The 20,014-nt window shown below is 46.4% G+C and overlaps 2 protein-coding genes across 2 annotated transcripts; both read left to right on the top strand.

Annotated features, from left to right (window-relative positions):
- Nucleotides 1–9,504: 9,504 nt before the first annotated feature.
- LOC124526114 (olfactory receptor 13C7-like) lies at nucleotides 9,505–10,461 on the top strand. Its single transcript, XM_047098865.1, has one exon. It carries the CDS (start codon nucleotides 9,505–9,507, stop codon nucleotides 10,459–10,461), a length of 957 nt encoding a protein of 318 aa, XP_046954821.1.
- A 5,585-nt stretch (nucleotides 10,462–16,046) lies between these two features.
- On the top strand, nucleotides 16,047–17,000 carry LOC124526106 (olfactory receptor 13C7-like). The gene has a single exon (XM_047098853.1). The coding sequence runs from the start codon at nucleotides 16,047–16,049 to the stop codon at nucleotides 16,998–17,000; it is 954 nt and encodes a 317-aa protein (XP_046954809.1).
- Nucleotides 17,001–20,014: the final 3,014 nt, after the last annotated feature.

Here is a 20,014-nt window from a genome sequence, read left to right as displayed (position 1 = left end):
ATCTAAAATATTCATGAACTTCCCAGGCATCCATCTTGCCAAGTTCTCTCAGCAATCGAGGCCCTTCCTTGATTATGCAGGGGCACATCTACCTGGGGAGCTCAGAGACACTCCTCCAGTGGTTCTTAACATTGTAGCTGTGACCAAATAAGTGCCATCAAAATTCAGTTCAGGCTGACACATTTACTGAGCACCTGCTTTGGGGGCAGGCATAATCCTAGGTGGTGGGAACACAGCAATGAAAGGCAGAGCCCATGACCTCAAAGAAAGATCTCAACATCTAGTGGGGGAAGTAGATATGCAAATAGTCATGCAAACAAGTAATTACAGCAGCAGCAACCACAATAATCACGCCAACGCTACTGACGATGGGCTTTAGGATCTATTTAGCAATGTGCTCCCTTTCCAGTGCAGATAGCCCTACCACCTTCTTCCTGGTCCTCCAGCCTGTGCTTGATGGCCTGAGCGATGTGGGACTCTGTGCTTCCTGATGAGGATCGTTCCCTTTGAAGTTTCTCCTTGGATACTGAGCTGAAATCTGCTCCTTTGCAACCTTAATCCCTCTTCCATGTGCCAGCCCTCCAAATATCTACAAATCCCTCGGCTTTAGCATGAAGATAAACAACAATCTCCCTTTTTCTGCCAGCATCTTAAAAACACTGATATATCTCTTTGAAGCAAAGGTACCATCCAGGAATTGACTACAAGGCCACTCAGTACTGAGAATGGCTCCCAGCGTGGGGATGGCTCGGATGCCCAGGACACACTACTACTTGTGACATATGTGCTGGGGCAGTAAATCAGTCCCAGCCTGAGTTGACCAGTCCTCTCCCAAGAACCTGGATTGTGTGAAGAAAATATTCCCTTCATGCCATCATCACCAGATCCAGAAACATGGCTCGTGATTATTACTGTCCTTTGAATCATTAACTACAGAAGAAGAGTCCTCCCCCACCCTGGTTTTAATCAAGAAGGGACACCTGAATGTGGACACAAGACTATGAGCTGTGAGGTCCTGGGCAAGCCCTATTCCCTCCGCACAAAGTGGGGTGAGAACAGATGATCTCTCTTACAAAATTTTGCAACTTGTGGGGTCTATTTGACTCCATGGGAATAACACCATACCAACGAAGGGGCTTCTCTCCCTCTTGAGCCTCTATTCTGTTACAATCAAGTCTGAGGGCAGAAATGAAGCTTGCTAATGAAAATTTTGGTGTGATCAAAACCTGCACTTACCTGGATCAGAAACATGGTGAACACAAATGATCCCTTTGTTTCCTAAGGGTTGGGAAGAGGCCACATGTCAGAAATAGCAACACTGGGTCTGAAGTATCAGGGTGAGTTCAGAATGTGTGACAAGGCAGGTGAAATGTCCAGTCAGTCCTTTCCCCTCCACCTGCCTCGTGCGCTCAGGGCACAATTTCCAAAGGACTGGCCATCGCCTTTAGAAGATAATTTAAATTACAGTCTGTTCTTTGGGACCATTCTAGTCCCTGAAGTCATTTAAAGTTTGGAAAGTGAGTTGTACTCAGTCTAGAAACTTTGTATTCTTCTGGGATAACATCCCCAAGATCCAATTATGCTGAAGGCACGGAAGGAAGTTTGCTGCCTGCTTCCTTTTTCCCTCCCACCCCTCCTCCCTTCTTTCCTGTCTCCCTTCTTTCCCCTGAACATCGTAATTCCATTAATAGGGTCCAACCGCCTGCTGGGCAGTGATTCCAGGACTCATTCAGATCCCCAAGTCTCTTCTGCTGTGCGGTGGCCAAGCACCATCACCCTAAGTCTGTGCTTTGGCAGTGGTTTTTAGGAGCCTGACTAGAAGACTTATACTTTCCCTCTAAATTTTCAACTCACAGGATTAAGCAACCTGCTGTGTTCTTCCTCAGTCCTCACCCAGCATCCATTTAAATCACTGTCCTTTCAGCTTTCTTTCATTTGTGCATGTGCTCTAAAACCTCTTGAAAGTCACTGACAGAATGGGCCAACAACAGGGATGGGTCCAGAGAATGGGTACATTCCTTTACTCAGCCAACAATCGTTGAGTGTGCCCTGCCTGGAAGCAGAAATGTACAGAGTAACCGCGGTCTCTGCCTTCTGGATTGCGCCCTCTAGTGGCAAGAGAGGAACATGAAAAGAAAATGACCAAACGAGGTAGGTGGCGCGGGAGAGGGAGAATGCCCAGCTCCTGGTGAGAGTCCAGAGGGAGGCAGGGGCCAGACTTCCTGGAGCAGATGATCCAAAGCCCATCGTGTGCTGGAACTGACTGGCCAAATGTGTGCATCTCCTCCCAACTCCCATTCAGTGACTTTGTTGGTTGCCTGAAATTGGCCATCGTGGGAGTGTTTACAACACAGAAATCAGCAAATGCTCCAGACCAGGGCTTTTTGACCTGGAGATCTGGTTGTTAAACATTTACCAGCATACCACTGGAATGAGTGAGTGACAGTTGACCTGACAAAGGGGAGTGGGAATCGTCCCAGCCAGAAGAAGCTGCATAAACAAAGACACAGAAACGAGAAAGAGCCCCCAGAGTGGGGAGCGACCAGCCATGCAGTACTGTAGGAGCACACAAGGCAGGTACTGCTGATGGGGAGGAAGGCAGGACTGGACTCTGGTTTGTCTTTGGGGGCATGCTGAGGAAAGTCCTAACCTCTCCCGTAGGGGCTACTGAGGCACTTAGGGATATTTTTTTATTTTTATTTTTTTAACGTTTATTTATTTTTGGGACAGAGAGAGACAGAGCATGAATGGGGGAGGGGCAGAGAGAGGGAGACACAGAATCAGAAGCAGGCTCCAGGCTCTGAGCCATCAGCCCAGAGCCCGACGCGGGGCTCGAACTCACGGACCGCGAGATAGTGACCTGAGCTGAAGTCAAGACGCCCAACCGACTGAGCCATCCAGGCGCTCCAGGGATCTTTTTTTAAAGTAGATTTCATGCCAACACGGGGCTTGAACTCACAACCCTGAGATCAAGATCAGAGCAGAGATCAAGAGTCCACCACTTTACCGACTGAGCTACCCAGGCGTCCCAAGGCACTTAGGGATTTTAAGTAAAGGTCTGGCATGGTCAGATTTGCATTTGAGGTTGATCCTTCTGAGCACAATGTGGAGGGATACAGGGCGCAGGAGGACAGAATGAAAAAGAGAGGGAAACACTGAAGGCAAGTGAAGATAAGGACATTTAACTAGGAAGGGATTGAGGGGCGGTGAACATGGAGATTCAAGGAATGTTTGGTAGATGCAAAATACAATACCAGAGTTTGGTTGCATAGAGCAGGCAGGAAAGAGGGCAGAGTCAATATCTGTCGCTCAGATAATGGGTGGATGATGGCAGCACCACTGAAGTTCACTGACCAAGTTGCTGGTTTTAGGGGAGAAGATGAATTCTGAATTCATTTGGGGGTAAAGTGTGTTTGGGAGAGATGAGGGAGATGTGTGTGCAGGACACTCGTGGACTAAATACCTAGAGTGGCTGGCATTGCTCTGCCGCGTCTGGATCCAATTCCAGCCGTACTGCCGTAAGAGACTGCTGCAGTCTCTGCAACATGAGTTCATGGTATCTCCAGGACCTCCCTGACCTCTGGGCCGCGAGGGTCCCACTCACTCACTCTAGTGCGCAGACGCTCTGAGAAAGTGGATCCTGAGGACAGAAAGGCCCCAGAGAAAGTGACCCAGAGGAGGGCAGCAGGGGTGTGAACAGTCAAGGGTCAAGGGTCAGGAGTTAAGGGCCAACGAGACCGAAAGCGCAGCTGACTCCAGGGCAGAGGAATTGCAGCAGCTGCTCTGACCATTCATAAAAAATACCTCCCTCCGGTTCGATTGCTTAAAAGGAATAACCAGAATTCCAATCCTAGGAGAAGTCTAGATAGACGGGTGCTTCTCAGACATTTGTATGCAGGAGAATCCAGAGGACCTGTTAAAACAGAAATCAAAGGGACGCCTGGGTGACTCAGTTGGTTAAGTCTCTGCCCCTCCCCTCTGACCTGCTCACGCTCTCTCTCTCTCTCTCAAAAATAAATGTTAAAAAGGGGGCGCCTTGGTGACTCGGTCATTTAAGTTTCCAACTTCTGGCTTCTGACTCAGGTCATGATCTTGTGGTCCATGAGTTCAAGCCCCACGTTGGGCTCTGCAACCGACAGCTCAGAGCCTGGAGCCTAGTTGGAATTCTGTGTCTCCTTGTTTCTCTGCCCCACCCCTACTTGCACTCAGTCTCTCTCTCTCTCTCTCTCAAAACTAAATAAACATTTTTAAAAAATTTTAAAAAAGAGATTAGATGGGGCACCTGGGTGGCTCAGTCAGTTGGGCATCTGACTTTTGCTCAGGTCATGGTCTCACTGTTTGTGAGTTCGAGCCCCGCGTCAGGCTCTGTGCTGACAGCCTGGAGCCTGCTTCCAATTCTGTGCGCCTCCCCCGCCACACCCCACACACCCCCCTCTGCCCCTCCCCCCTCTCTCTCAAAAATAAATGAATATTAAAAAATTAAAAAAAGAGAGATTAGGAAAACACATGCACATACACAAACAGAGGCACACATGTGGACCCACCACCAGAGATTGATTCTGTAGGTCCAAGGAGGTGCCCAGGAATCTGCATTACTAACAAGTTCCCAGGTGATGCCAGTGCTGCCTGTAGTCACACTTGAGTAGCACTGGGCTAGATTTCTTACTAACTCAGTGTGTGATTGAGATTTGAAGTGGCTCTGAAAATGTTTCTCTTCATTTCTCCTCCCTGCCTAGGAAAGCCCCAGACAGACCAGCCAGGGGATATTTGAGTTTTAGTTGGCCAAGACAAAGCTTTGTGTGTCAGAAATATCCTTATTCCATGCATTTGTGTGTGTGTGTAAACGTGACCTTGCCAAAAATGAGTGGAGCTGACCAAAGGGGTAGACTGAACCCCAGTAGCCCCAGCATTTCCTAGAGAGGCATCTGTTAATTGTGGCTTCCCGAGGACAAATGTGGACACGACATCCCATGGAATTCACTAGATCTGTGACCAGATCCCCAGCCAAAACTTTTCAACCTTGGCCAAAACACTTTGAGATTGTCAGGAATCATTCTAGCACATTCTCTGTGAAGGCAGAAAAGAACCACCACCGTTTTGAGATAAAACTGGGATTGGAGTCGAGTGGTATAAGGTCGGAGAAACAGAACTTCTCTGAAGATGGTAAAGGGAGGAGGCGGAGGGAGAACCTGTCTCCATGAGAGGACCAAAGCTTTGCCTCTTCATGGAGAGGAGACCACTCCATGCAGCGAGCACTAAGTGGAGACACAAGTGTGTAATTTCTGAAGTCTGAATGCTGGATTATCCAAACAGCATTTGCCTGATTCGCTGCTTCATTCCAAGAAGCCTCACTTACTGGTTATACCTATGTTCTCCTTCCTCTTACATTGTTTCCATGCTCTGTACCGTGAAGCACCATGGCCCCAGGACTCACCTGACTAGACCAGGCAGACACCTGTCTTAGGGGCAGTTAACGTGTGAACTCTGTGATGGCCTATACTGCCTGATGACTAACCAAACCCCTTAGATCTGTCTCTCAGGAGCTTGAACTCAAACACCAGGACATAGCAGCTGGTATAAGGAAGGAAAGAGAGGAAGGAGAAACCACAGTAACACAGAGAAGGCTGTGGGAAGCTAGGCTTGTGGTAGCTCAAGTCGAGTCAGAGGGAAGAGAGTAGGGGGTATTTAGTCCCAGCTGGAGTCCGTGAGGCACATCGGAGTCCCCAGTGTGGCAGAGCCCTGGAGTTGGGGGACACAGAGCTCTGCCACAGAGGGGCCAGCGGGAGCCACTCAGGTTGACATTCCAACACCTGTCCGACCACGAGGCCTGCCTGCACCGCTGTTCCCCCACAAACTCTGAAACATCCCCTCACCCTGAGGAAGCCAAGAGTGAAGGAGGAAAGGCTCCTAGCACTTGGAGAGCACTTGGCAAAGATGTCAGACATCACGAATACAAGGTGCTCTGGCCCAGAGATGGAGGGTTCCTCTACCTGCTCACATCCAAGTATCCCTCATACCTACCTCAAGGGATCCTGGGGAACCTTAGGTAAGACGAGATTTAGAAAAATTATAAATTAACGGTAACTCATTAATATCGACATCTCACCATTATCTCAAATATAACAAATCCAACAGGCCATAAACTCCTCAGTCACAGACACAATTTCTTAGTCATATCTCTATTTCTAGTAACCAATGAGCTGGGCACTAAAGATATACCAAAACCGTAGCGTGAAATGTCAGAAACAACCCTGCAGCCACCCTACCCCTTCCAGCCCGGACAGCCTCTCCTCCGTAATCATCTGGTATCTTAGCCACTGTTGGTTCTTCTCTCTCCTGCACCTCTCACCCCACATCTGTCTCTAAATCCCACCATTTCTTCCTTCTAAATGTCTCCTTCTGTCCCTCTCTCCCCCATCCCTGTTATCTTCATCCTGGGCTAGTTCTGCGCGCTCCTCCTGTGCACAGCCTCCTGGAAAACTCTGTGGCCCTGTCAGCCATGCTTTGCTCTCTAGATATTCCTGCGGTGCCTGCCATTCTCTGAAGGCAAAGGCCCATTTCTGGTCATCATGTCCCCAGCTCCTGCTCTCTGGTACTTGGCATTTTGGTACTTGACATGGTCATAGCGATTGTTCAGAGTGGTGGGCAGGTTAGTGAGAACGAGTGAGAGAGAGAGAGAGAGAGAGAGAGAGAACGCTGGGTCACGGAATGGAGGGGAGGAGATGGCTGACGGGCAGGGAATCTATCTGGCCCAAAGTTCCCAGGAATATTTGAACCACTGAGGCCCAGTTCTTTTTCCTTCTCTGGGGACAATTTCAGAACCATCTTGAACCGATTATCGTGATCAAAACCCAGGGGAACTCTGATTACCTGGCCAGAGGATGTTCTAAGCTGAGACTTCCTTGTAGTGAGAGGGCAGCATTGGGTAGACTTCACAACATTGCCTAATTGGGTCTATGGGATTGAAGTCTAAATTCTGAGCCTCTCACCAAACTTTAAATTGCTTCTGGGATAGGGCCTGGCCCCAAAGCAACCCAGCATTAATTCCTGAGAGAGTCATCATGGGGCCCCCTGGAGAAAGTGTGGAGCCCAGACAAGAGGATGTTGGGTCTAGTAGCTGCATGGCTCACCAACTCACCCTGGGGTGCAGCCTTCCCTGGGCTGAGGTTCCTGGCCGAGCCTCATCCTCGACAGTTAACCTTTGTCTCGTTGTCTTACTAAGCCCCAAGTTCCGGCAAAGGCACCTTGAGTAGCTGCAGCTTCTATGGGCTTTGACCTGTGGCTGTACTTTGGACCCCTCTACACCTAGGGTCATTTAGAGACACCAGGAAGTCAGACAATAGTTAAAGAGTATGTGCCCATGTTACAAATGTGCATCTACCTGTTGCTGGAGCAGCTCTGAGAGATAAAGCCTGTATGGCCTCCTTGGTTATGGCTTGGTAGCATCCAGATGGACAGATGACAACAGAAACAGTCATTTCGCCTTGCTCCTGTAAACTGGCAGCCTCCCCCCTCCAGTGGCTTCCCTTCCTGTGAGCGACAGGCCCAGCCTAGATGTCACCCCACGCTGGGTAAGTTCCAGGCGATGTTTATGGCCAGCTCCTCACCAGTTGGGAGGGAAGAAAAGAGGCTGAAAAGAGAGTGCAGGGTGAGGCAGGGAGGGAAAAACTGGGCTGGGGGACAAGACAATTATTTCTAAAGCTCTGAAGGCTGCTGCTATGACAAGGGAGCAGGTCTGTTTTGCATGAGCCCAGAGGAGTCTTTGGGCCCGTGGAGGAAGGAAGAAGTTAGAAAAAAAGCAATCAATAATATATTGATATATATTGACAATAATATGGGAGGATGCGAGCCCCCATGTTGTTCAAATGTTCTGCAGAGGCAGAGAAATTACTTCCTGAGGAGAGGATCACTGTAACAGGTGGGTTAGGGAAGGGGACTGGATTGGTTTAATATCTGAAGGTTCTGCCAAGCTTCAAATTCTGCACTTCCTGGTACTAAAAGAGCTTTTCTCTAAAAATGATTCTCTCTCTCTTCATTCCACATATCCCGAGATAATTTCTTTTGGGCACTGTATCATTACCAATTAGAAGAAAGTACCCTTTCTTTGGGGCCATGTGCAAGTCACAAACCTCTCTCCAGACCTCAGTTTCCCCACCTTAAAAAAATTTTTTTAATATCTGTTTATTTTTGAGAGAGAGCCAGAGTGTGAGAGGAGGAGGGGCAGAGAGAGAGACACACACAGAATCTGAAGCAGGCTCCAGGCTTTGAACTGTCAGCACAGAGCCTGACGCAAGGCTTGAACTCAAACTGTGAGTCGGGTGCTTAACTGACTGAACCCCTCAGGCACCCCTCCCCACCTTTAAACTGAGAGGTCAGTGATTCCCAAGACTGGTGTGGATCAGAAATATATGAGAAACATTTATTTAAAAACTATGCAAACAAAAAATTGATCTCCAAGATCATCTGCAAATGTAGGACTCAGCAATCTGTATTTTTAATCAGCAGTCAGGTCACTCCATGCTGTTTTAGGCACTCTGCTACAGGGCCTGATCACATCCGGTGTTCCTAATCTCTTTGGCAGAAAAATTGTGATGATCTACAGTGTGGCACTGAATATTCTGGCAAGCTGAGTAGATTTACATGTGATGATGTCTCCAAAGCTTCTCAATGGCACTGGATGGCACATGACTCAAGACCCCACTCAACCTAGGCTGGGGGTGTGTATTATGAATGGGCTCTGACTGTCAGCTATGATTATATTCCTTGGGCCCAAGGTCCAGAGCCACGGAGGTACAGACAGGTGAGCTGTGGTTATGGGAGATTTTGGTGAGTGCTCCATGTTATAGGTTCCAGAAATTCAATTGGGTCAGATTATTCAGAGAAGAGGGCCAGGATCAGATAAATTGATTCATACCAACTAAACTCAGAAGATACTGAAGTGTAAACCACATACTGTATAAGAAATAAAACGGTTACAAATATAAGTAACTTTATGTTTGCAAGCCAGCACATTCTCTTCCTATAAAACTGTTTGTATTGGGAGTCCAATTATATTAGAAATTTACTGGGCAAAGAAGAACTGGAGCCAGAGGAATGGGCAACGTGACTCAATGGCCTCTGTCGCTGAGCTGGGATAGCTTGTGGTCCCAATTGTATGAGAGAGACAGAATTAGTCAGAGGCTCCTGTTTCCCTGGAAAGTGTGGAAGACACACAGCATATGCAGACACACAATTTTTGCTTTAGGTATATTAATATCAAAATGTCTTTTTTATTTCATTAAGTTTCATTAGATTTCCAAGTTCTGCTCTAGATGCTTTTGACTGCTACACAGCCTTACTTGAGATTACTTGGTTTTGTAGTTGAATCCCATATATAGATTAAGTTTGTTTATAATTTTAGGGACATGATGCTGTGATCCCCATGTACTGATTCAAGCAAGCCATCAAAAAACCAACAAGAATTTCTGCCTTCAGTATTTTTAGGGATAAAGGAGAGAGTTTGAAATGGAAGCATCCAACCAATCTGCTGTGACAGAATTTGTTTTGCTTGGCCTCTCTGCCCATCCAAAACTAGAGAAAACGTTCTTTGTACTCATCCTGTCTATGTATCTGGTGATCCTGCTGGGCAATGGGGTCCTCATCCTGGTGACCATCCTTGACTCCCGCCTGCACACGCCCATGTACTTCTTCCTGGGGAACCTCTCCTTCCTGGACATCTGCTACACAACCTCTTCAGTTCCTCTAGTCCTGGACGGCTTCCTCACTCCCAGGAAAACCATCTCCTTCTCAGGCTGTGCCATGCAGATGTTCCTCTCCTTTGCCATGGGGGCCACAGAGTGTGTGCTTCTGGGCATGATGGCATTTGATCGCTATGTGGCCATCTGTAACCCCCTGAGGTACCCTGTGGTCATGAGCAAGGCTGTCTATGTGCCCATGGCTATCAGCTCCTGGGTGGCTGGTGGAGCCAACTCCTTGGTGCAGATCTCTCTTGCAGTACAATTACCCTTCTGTGGGGACAATGTCATCAACCACTTCATCTGTGAGATCCTGGCTGTCCTGAAGTTGGCCTGTGCTGACATCTCCATCAATGTGATCAGTATGGGGGTGGCCAATGTGATCTTCCTGGGGGTCCCAGTTCTGTTCATCTTTGTCTCCTACATCTTCATCCTCACCACCATCCTGAGGATCCCCTCAGCTGAAGGGAGGAAAAAGGCCTTCTCCACCTGCTCTGCTCACCTCACAGTCGTGGTCGTCTTCTACGGAACCATCCTCTTCATGTATGGGAAGCCCAAATCCAAGGACCCCCTGGGGGCAGACAAGCAGGACCTTTCAGACAAGCTCATCTCCCTCTTCTATGGACTTTTAACTCCTATGCTCAACCCCATCATCTATAGTCTGAGGAACAAGGATGTTAAGACCGCGGTGAGGTACCTGGTGGCTCAGAAACGCTTCACCCAGTGATGCTGGAATATGTCATGACCCACACACTCTGATTCACTTGAGAAATTCAATGCAAAGTGATGCTAGGTGAAGGGCAAACTGAATTCAGAACCATGCTGCTCATAGTGTGGTCCATGGAGCAGCAGTGTTAGCAGCACCTGGGAGCTTATTAGACATGCGGAAGGGACCCATTCCAGATTTAACTGAATTGGAATCTACATGTTAACAAGATCCCTCAGGAGATTCATGTGCGTGTTAAGCCTTGAGAAGTACTGGTTAAGAGTGTATAGTGGGTGGTGTGGTGAGTGTACTGCCCAGACCCTGCCTCTCTCTCCCTTAGGGGCTTTGGCTCCTGTTACCCCAGCCACTGGGAGTACTGGTGGCAAACAACATTCAGTTAGTTGCTGCACTGGCTTGCCCTTGGCCCATGAGAGTTACGTGGTAGTTCAAGTTCTTCCTCTGCACTGTCCTGCTTCCTTCACCTCCACCACACAGGTATTGATCTTAAGAGCACTCTCCAGTCAACATCCTGCATGAAAATCTCCCCACCAGAGTCAACTTCCTGGGAAAGCTTACCCACAACAGAAAACAATTATCAAATCTCAGTACTGGTGCATGAGTTGTGTGTGATGGGCCTGCGTTCCCAGGTGTCTCCTGCACCCTGGCTCCCGAGGAAAGTAACTTGGCAAATTCCATTTGTTCAAGGAAAATAATTATTCCCCAAAAGTGATTTGCTAAGTTAAATTCCTTACTTTTTATTATATAAACAGATCTTAATTTGTACTTACTGTACAAATGTCTTTACTCCTTTTTTTTAAATTTTTTTTTATGTTTATTTATTTCTGAGACAGAGAGAGACAGAGCATGAGTGGGGGAGGGGCAGAGAGAGATTGGGGGAGACACAGACTCCAAAGCAGGCTCCAGGCTCTGAACTGTTAGCACAGAGCCCGACCTGGGGCTTGAACTCCCAAACCGTGAGATCATGACCTGAGCCAAAGTCAGTCGCTCAACTGACTGAGCCACCCAGGCGCCCCCAAATGTCTTTACTCCTAAGCAGAGAGTCAGCAGAGCTGTTTTACCCTCCGGGCATGAGGGTGCAGTAGTCGGGCCTTATGGGGTGTTTTCTAAGTACAAAGACGTTTGAGGGCTGGAAAACCTGTTGGCTCTTAACTACAAGACAAACAAACAGAAATCCTTTAAAAACTTAATAATTGTTTATTTGTGTGCCCAAAAAAGGGAATATTATGTTAACCTCAGTAATGGATAAACGAATGTACTGTATTCATGAATCTTATTTTAAAACAATGTGTATGTAGTTAGTTACCTTAGCTTTGCAAACACTCCAGAGTTTTTATGCTAACTGTTGAGAAACCATAGAATTGTAAATTGAGTCACTTGTATGCCAAGTAATTCTAATAACAGAAGTAGAAAAATAACTTCAAATTTACCACAAAATTACACATAAAATGGGATACAGGTGCATTTTGACATGATGTGGGTCGAGACCTCCAAAAGTAAGAGTGCCAAGGTTGGGAGCAGTCTTGAGGTGGACCCTCTAGTTCCCAATGTATTTGTCTGCAGTGCCTAAAAATGTAATCGGCATGCAGGTACTAAAGAAGATACACAGATGTCTCTCCCCACCTACCTTTTAACTTTCTCTTGTCCCCCTGCACTCCTTGGACTCAGAGATGTGCCATGTGGCTGGTAGACTTCTATAGAGGGTCTCAAGTGAGGGCTCAGAGGGCTGAAACCTTTCCTTAAGAGAAAGTCCCAACATGCTAGTCTCCAGCCAGAAGCCTGCAGTGGTCTGTGGGTCGTAGAGGTCCCCAACCAGGGGGCTCCAGGACTTCTTTTCTTCAGTCTTTATGAAAATGACAAAAGCATTGGTGGAGAGGAGCTGAACCCACACTCTATAATGAGATCTTTGTGCATTTCCCCTGTGATAACGTGGACCGTGATGACTACATGATGCCCACGTGGGTGACAAAAGTATACAACAAACTGATACCAACTTCCATCTTCTTCTCAAGGAAAAATTAGTTCCCAGGGTCTTTTATTAGCAAATCACCCTCCTTCTCTTTTAAGACCAGTCTTTGTCAGTTGCTTTTGATAGAGATTAGGCTATAATCCAAGGCTCCTTACCTCCTCCCTGCCTTCCCTCTTATCCACTTATATGGGAAAATTCCTGTTCTCAGGCCCTGCCGAGCAGGCATGGCCACGTTCCATACTGCCTGATTCTCACCTCCTGGACTCCAGTTGAGGTGACCTGAAGGGTTCTCTTGTTTCTTGTCACCAAAGATTTCCAACTAAACAGAAGCTCTTAGCAAAATGCTAGTTAGCTGCCTGGCCTGTGACTCCAGAGCTGCTTCTAAGGGTAGACTCTGCTGTTTTCTCACCAACCCTAGAGCTCTCTTCTGCCCTCATGTCCTCTGCTTCAATCCACAATCCTTATTCCCTGCTATACTATAGTATGGCAGGGGGGCAGGAAGAATTGCTTCCTAGTTGGGACCTAAGCTTCTCTGATCTCCTTCTTCTGACTTTTGCCTGTTCTGGCCTCCCATACAGCTTAGGGGCACTTGGCAATCATCTCTCAAACTGTAGCTGTCACTGGGAGTTTCTGGAGATCAGAGGTGCCATCCTTATCATTTCTAGCGCCTGGTGCTGGCTTGTGGTACATGTTTCCTGTCTTTGAGGGCAAGGGCTAGAGCTGATCAGCCCAGGATGAGTGCTGGGTGACCGCAGCGAAGGTCAGCTACTGGAGCATGTGGATGCCCAGTGTGTCTGCGAGGGTCTAGGCAAGCTTTCGTCTCTTGTTTGGACACTTAGTCCTGCAAAGACAAGTGCAGAGCCCCCTCTAACAGATACCATTGTGGTAAAAGCATAGTCAGACCTTAGTTATCTCCTCTACTTCCAGGAAGGTCAGCAAGGACAGGACGGGAATTTCTAATCTAAGGAACATTTCTTTGTAGTGAGAGTTAAGATTTACATAGTGTTGTCTACAATGTATATAATTGAGTTCATGGGACACAGGCTCTAAACTCCTGTGAGGCCTCCACCAAACTTTAAATTGCTTCTGGGATTAAAACTGCCCCCAAACAACCAGAACTCTAAATTCCTCCGTGGTTCTTTGACGGAACCTATAGAGAGAGGGCAAGGGGCAGAGAGCAGAGTGTGTCTGCCCCGATCACGCAGGTTGGGCATGACTGCAGGGCCACTGGGAAGCAGCAACTTGAGGTGTCCTTCCTGCTATTATCTCACCAGACATGGAGAAGTCCAGCAAAGAGAGCATCTAGAGCCCCTTTGGCTATGGCCAACCCTGAATTTTCTTTACCTTCTGTGAAATTTGAAGGGACTGCTTAGCTCCAAGATAGCTAAACAGAATTTGCTGCACATTTCCAGGCACAGCCTCAACAGATAGAGCTAGACAGGGGATGGTCAAGGTGGGCAGTTGAAGCTATCACCTCCAAAGCCAGGAGCCTTCCAGCATCCTCCCTGCCATGAAACCTCCTGTCTAGGTAAGCTCCTGATGGCATGGCCTCATCCTCATCCTGGATGTATACTGAGCTCTCTCTGTAGCCAAAACTTCTCCAAGTAGGTGGGAGAAGAGAAAAGATAGTCGTGAGTAGGGACCAGCTCACAGCTCCCATGTCTCTGAAGGGCTTTTATAGGGGAAGGGAGCAGGCATGTCCTGGGAGTTTAGGCCAGTGGGGGGCAGTAGGAGGTAAGGTATGGGGACAACATTAGAAGAAGGAAGTTCTGTTCAATGTAAGGGAAAACTTTCCAACAATCAAGGCTGTTTCACAAAGGAATGGGAGCCATGCACTCACATAGCTCAAGGTGTTCAAAGCAGAAATGGGAAAATTGCATTTCATAGACTTTCATACAATCGAGGGGAAAGAGGCAAACCAGTTAATTTTTGACATTTCTGCCAACCTTGAGATTCTGCAGCCAATAGTACTACTATCTCTAAAAACAGATCTCTTTTTTCCAAGTATTTTCAGTGCCCATAGTTAATGTCCTCTGATAATTGCATGAGGACAGCTTCAGACTAGCAGCAACAGGGTAATAGTCACAGATGCAACATGTGAAGCCCAGGGACAGCCTCCTACCCAAGCTCTGTTACATGGCAGATATCTTAGAGAAAGGTGTGACATCTCTATTTTTCATGAGTGTCCTAGGGAAAGCGAGGATGATCAGGATTTCATAGTGGGTCCTTGGCTCCTCAGTAGACCTGCTCTGGCACAAATGAGGGAGCACTTGTGAGCTTCTGTTTCTTCATGTTTAACATGAGAAGCCAAGGTTTGAGGTTTTCTCTAATATATTGGATTAACTGGTCTACATGACTGGAGCACATCCTATGTGCAATGCCTCTTTGGGGTGGCCCCTGTGCAAGGCTGGGTAGAACTGTCTGCTCTTCTATGGGAGAGAAAGCATTATTGTGGTATTGCAGTGGTTTTAATGGTCAGCTCAGATATAAAATGGTCTGAGTGAGGAGTTGTGACTTATAAAACAGCTCCAAAAGCATAGAGCTTGCTTATAGAGTCACAAATGCTCACACTGGGAGGCATGAAGGACATTTGTCCTTGGATTCTACCCCTGCTCCCTAGCACTGGGGGCTGGAACAGACTAAGGGAAACTGCAATGCTGTGGACAAAGGCCATGGTTAGAGAGGGGGAATATAGAAGTGCTTTTGGTAGGGTCTCCATGAACTATTAGCCAGAGAGTCCCTATTGACAGTGCAATGAAGGAAGATCAACCAAACTCATGAGAAATGAAGTATAAACTAGGCATCAAGTAACAAATATAAATGCTACGCAGATTCTAATGTTCCTGGCCTCTGCTCATCACATCCTCCCCGTAGTCCTCAAATTATTGCCAGAAAATTATTGTATAAGCACAGGATTAGAGTAAGTGAAGTGATGTCAGTGATTATCACCACTGAGTATGACAGCCGGAAGCCCCTAAGGACACTGCAGGGACAATTACAGGCAGGGAGGGCTGGCCAGAAGAGCCAATCAGTGGTCTGGACCCATGCATTACAGTACAACTTCAGGGTTCCTCTTTTATGGTTCCCGTGTAGACCCTTCCTTCAAGTATGTCAACACTATTGATCTGTCTAAAATTCTGTCATATATCATGATTTGATTAAGTTTCCAGGGTCTGCTCTTCCTGCTTTTGATTTGACATATCCTGACTTTTTTTTTTTTTTTTTTTCAACATTTATTTATTTTTGGGGCAGAGAGAGACAGAGCATGAACGGGGGAGGGGCAGAGAGAGAGGGAGACACAGAATCGGAAGCAGGCTCCAGGCTCTGAGCCATCAGCCCAGAGCCTGACGCGGGGCTCGAACTCCCGGACCGCGAGATCGTGACCTGGCTGAAGTCGGACGCTTAACCGACTGAGCCACCCAGGCGCCCCTGACATATCCTGACTTTTAAGGTAACTTCAGTGGACAACGATTTTTGTAATTTCAATGTTACTATTATAAGTTGGCATGCCAAAGGATAAATTTAATTATAAGTTGTCATTTAAATCCCCACATATTGATCCCTATAAACATGTGCTTGCTGTCCTCAGTTTTCCCGAGGGTAGAAGAGAGAATTTAAAATGGAAGTGGGCAACCAATCTGTTGTAGCAGGATTTGTCTTGCTGGGGCTGTCAGATCAGCCAAAGCTTGAGAAAATGTTTTTTGTGTTCATCCTGTTGATGTACCTGGTGATCCTGCTGGGCAATGGGGTCCTCATCCTGGTGACCATCCTTGACTCCCGCCTGCACACGCCCATGTACTTCTTCCTGGGGAACCTCTCCTTCCTGGACATCTGCTACACAACCTCTTCCATCCCTCTCGTCTTGGATGGCTTCCTCACTCCCAGGAAAACCATCTCCTTCTCAGGCTGTGCCATGCAGATGTTCCTCTCCTTTGCCATGGGGGCCACAGAGTGTGTGCTTCTGGGCATGATGGCATTTGATCGCTATGTGGCCATCTGTAACCCCCTGAGGTACCCTGTGGTCATGAGCAAGGCTGTCTATGTGCCCATGGCTATCAGCTCCTGGGTGGCTGGTGGAGCCAACTCCTTGGTGCAGATCTCTCTTGCAGTACAATTACCCTTCTGTGGGGACAATGTCATCAACCACTTCACCTGTGAGATCCTGGCTGTCCTGAAGTTGGCCTGTGCTGACATCTCCATCAATGTGATCAGTATGGGGGTGGCCAATGTGATCTTCCTGGGGGTCCCAGTTCTGTTCATCTCTGGCTCTTATGTCTTCATCATTGCTACCATCCTGAGGATCCCTTCAGCTGAGGGGAGGAAAAAGGCTTTCTCCACCTGCTCTGCCCACCTCACTGTGGTGGTCATCTTCTATGGGACCATTCTTTTCATGTACGCAAAGCCCAAATCCAAGGACCCCCTGGGGGCAGATAAGCAGGACCTTTCAGACAAGCTTATATCCCTCTTCTATGGAGTGCTGACTCCCATGCTCAACCCCATCATCTACAGTCTCAGAAACAAGCATGTGAAGGTCGCTGTGAAGACTCTGGTGAGTCAGAAATGCTTTGCCTAGTGAGAGTAGGGGGAAGCAGCATACCTTGTGGCTCTGTGCACACAGATCTCCTAGGAAATGACTGCTTCATAAGCATAGATTTGTTCGATGGTCCTACACACCAGTCTCATCACAAAACTGCCCAAACAATGCACACCAGGATGGGACTTTCCTGAGTGATTGACAATGAACATCAAATCTTTGGAATGAAGAGGGGAGAGGACTGTGCTACATCACCTAGAAACAAGAATAAGTGACTCTTATATTTTATTTTTGTTATGAAAAAAATAAATAAAAATGGAAAACTTTGTAAGAAAAACATACTTTCCTTGTTCATGTGCTGACCAGCTGCAATTTGTGCCCATTATGTTGTTTTCTGCTCTACTATGCAAGGGGGGGAGGGGTATGGCAGTGAGGAAAAGTCACTTCTTAATTGGTGTCCAAACTGAAAACCAACCTGCCATTTTGCAAAATTACCAACATCAAGACATCCCAAATGATACCATTTAACCCTGCAGGGGGCCCAGAGTGCTTCCTGTTTAATTATTTCCTGCTTAATATCCTAGAGCTTATTTTGGCTCCATCTTCTTTTATTGTACATAAAGCACATCTATTCCTACCCAAATTTGTGAAGGAGGATTTCGTGTCAACACTAATCAAACTCCAGATACTGCAGGCCAAGAATAAAATTTCTAGCACTCTTCAGTTCATTATTACTGCAATGCAGTTTATATTCTGAGTCCCTTTATTTTCCTGGAATTAATGTTTGCAACCATCCAGACTCTAATGGTCAAACTCAATTTCCTCTGTCTCTTCAGGATTTGGACTGGACACTGGCACCAATGCTACAAATCCACTGGTAATTAATTACTCTTGTGGTTAAGAGCATGGACTTTGGAGCCTGACTGATGTGGAGGTGCCCCTGCCTGTGTAATTCAGATACATTTTTAAAAAGCTACTTAATCTTATAGACTCTTAGTTTTTTAATTTGTAAAATGGACATAATGAAGCCAACCCCATGGAATTGTTGTGGGGATTAAATATATTTCACTTAGGAGGGGGTGGGGAGAGGGAGAATGGGTGATGGGCATTGAGGAGGGCACTTGTTGGGATGAGCACTGAGTGTTGTATGTAAGCCAATTTGACAATAAAATTATATTAATAAAAAATAAATATATTTCATTTTAATTTAATATATATACATATGTGATACACAAGGGCTAACAAAGAATATCCTCTCAATAAATGAACATTTTTATTATTAATGAAATATGTTAAATAACTCCTCTGAGGAAGCCTTATGACACGAAGACAGTTCAATTCCACAGTTAACTGAATCACTTCTGATATATTATTATAGCGCCTTTTTGTTTGGCTTTCTAGCTTAGGAGTCAAGAATCTCATTTCTCTGGGCATTTCCTCTGTCACCTTTCTTCCTTATCCACACAGGTAAGTTATGCATGTCTGAGCTGTGCAACACTGACCCTACCTCGACCAACCAGATTCTTTCTGCCAGATTTTGGGGATTGTTGTTAATACCCAAGAAATGAGTCACTGCATCCATAACATACAAACTTGGGAGTTTTGGGGTAATTGTGTTCACCCACGTGTACTGGGGTGGTAAAGAGAAAACAAGTCTGCAAAGAGAAAAGAAAGAACAGCCAAAGAACCGATGATTGAGGGCTTCCTCATATGTTCCCAGTTCTCAGTTTCCAATTTTTCCTAGGCCTAGCCTGTATTCCTGCCCTTTTGTTTCTAAAGGACACTCCTCTATATTAGATTGTATTTTTGAATAATCTAGATTAAGTTACTTTCTTTGAAAGAGGGCAATAAAAGTCATATCTAATATGATTACTAATGTATAAAGTAGATATTCTCTATCATGTGCCTTGTGCAAATGGAGTGCTAGGCTATAATGCACAGAAGTCTTAAAGAATTCAGTTTTGAGACAACTGTTGTGAACTCAATATGCAGTGCTTCTTGTAATCAGTACTCCCTTTCTGCTACAGTGGCTTTGCTCTCTGTGGATCCCATCACCTGTAAATGTGGAACATGTCCAGAGGTTGATGTAATATAAAATGTTTAGGTTTAAATCCCTGACCAGCCACAGAGCTGAGAGACCAAGAGTGTATTCTCTGCTCTTGAAGAATCTCAGGTATATTCTTCCACACAATGAAGGGGGAGTACTAAATCTCAAGTGATCGCCACCTGTGAATTTCCTGGGATCTGTGTTTCCATCCACTGGTGGGAAAGTCCCACTCTGTCTTACAGCAGTTTTTATTTCAGTATTTGAAGCTGAGTCTGGTTTCTCTCATCTCCTTAGCTGCTCATGTACTAGGAGCATCTTCAGAGCCTCCATCTTCTCCACTAGGCTCAACAATCAAACAGAATGACTCAGGGAACTGATGTCATTCCACCTCTATCACTGGTACGATGAACAGAGTAGACATGATTGCAGGAGGTTATTTGCTAAACAACAGGGACTCACTCACAAAGGCTGATGTAGCTACTTCAGCAGCTAATTGTTCAAACTCTCAGCAACAGAGACCAACCCCCATTCGAAGAGACTATTCAGCCACTTGGCAGTAAGCTGATTACATTAGGCCATTTCCATTCTGAAAGTGCAGTGATTCATCTTGATTAAAATCAACACCTCTTCTGAGTATGGGTTACCTTTTCTCTCTGAAGGGCATTAGCTAACATCACCATCTGACAACTCACAGAGGGTTTGACTTATCCTGTGTAATATTTCATTGGTCCAAGGCTCATTTAGCAAAGTTGGTGTCATTGTGAGATAGTGATTATGAGATCCACTGATCCTTCCATATACTGCACCATCCAGAAATAACTTGTCTGAGGGAATGACATAATGGCCTTTTGAAAGCACTGCTAAGGCACCAGCCTGGTGATAATATTCTTCAAGAATGGGGTATATGGATCCTAAATTAATGGCTGTTTTATGGTTCTGTGCCCCCAAAAGGCAAAATACATGGTCTAGGAGTCATGGGTGGTAGCAAGAGTATCCCTGATGACAG

Source organism: Lynx rufus, unplaced genomic scaffold, assembly GCF_022079265.1.
Source record: "Lynx rufus isolate CCGP_SWC_20201006 ecotype Redwood Valley unplaced genomic scaffold, mLynRuf1.p SCAF_10, whole genome shotgun sequence".
Lineage (NCBI taxonomy): Eukaryota > Metazoa > Chordata > Mammalia > Carnivora > Felidae > Lynx > Lynx rufus.
This window is presented reverse-complemented; position numbering and strand designations above follow the sequence as displayed.

Coding starts and splice junctions, on each gene's coding strand:
- LOC124526114 (XM_047098865.1), top strand. CDS start 9,505: ATGGAAGCATCCAACCAATCTGCTGTGACAGAATTTGTTTTGCTTGGC.
- LOC124526106 (XM_047098853.1), top strand. CDS start 16,047: ATGGAAGTGGGCAACCAATCTGTTGTAGCAGGATTTGTCTTGCTGGGG.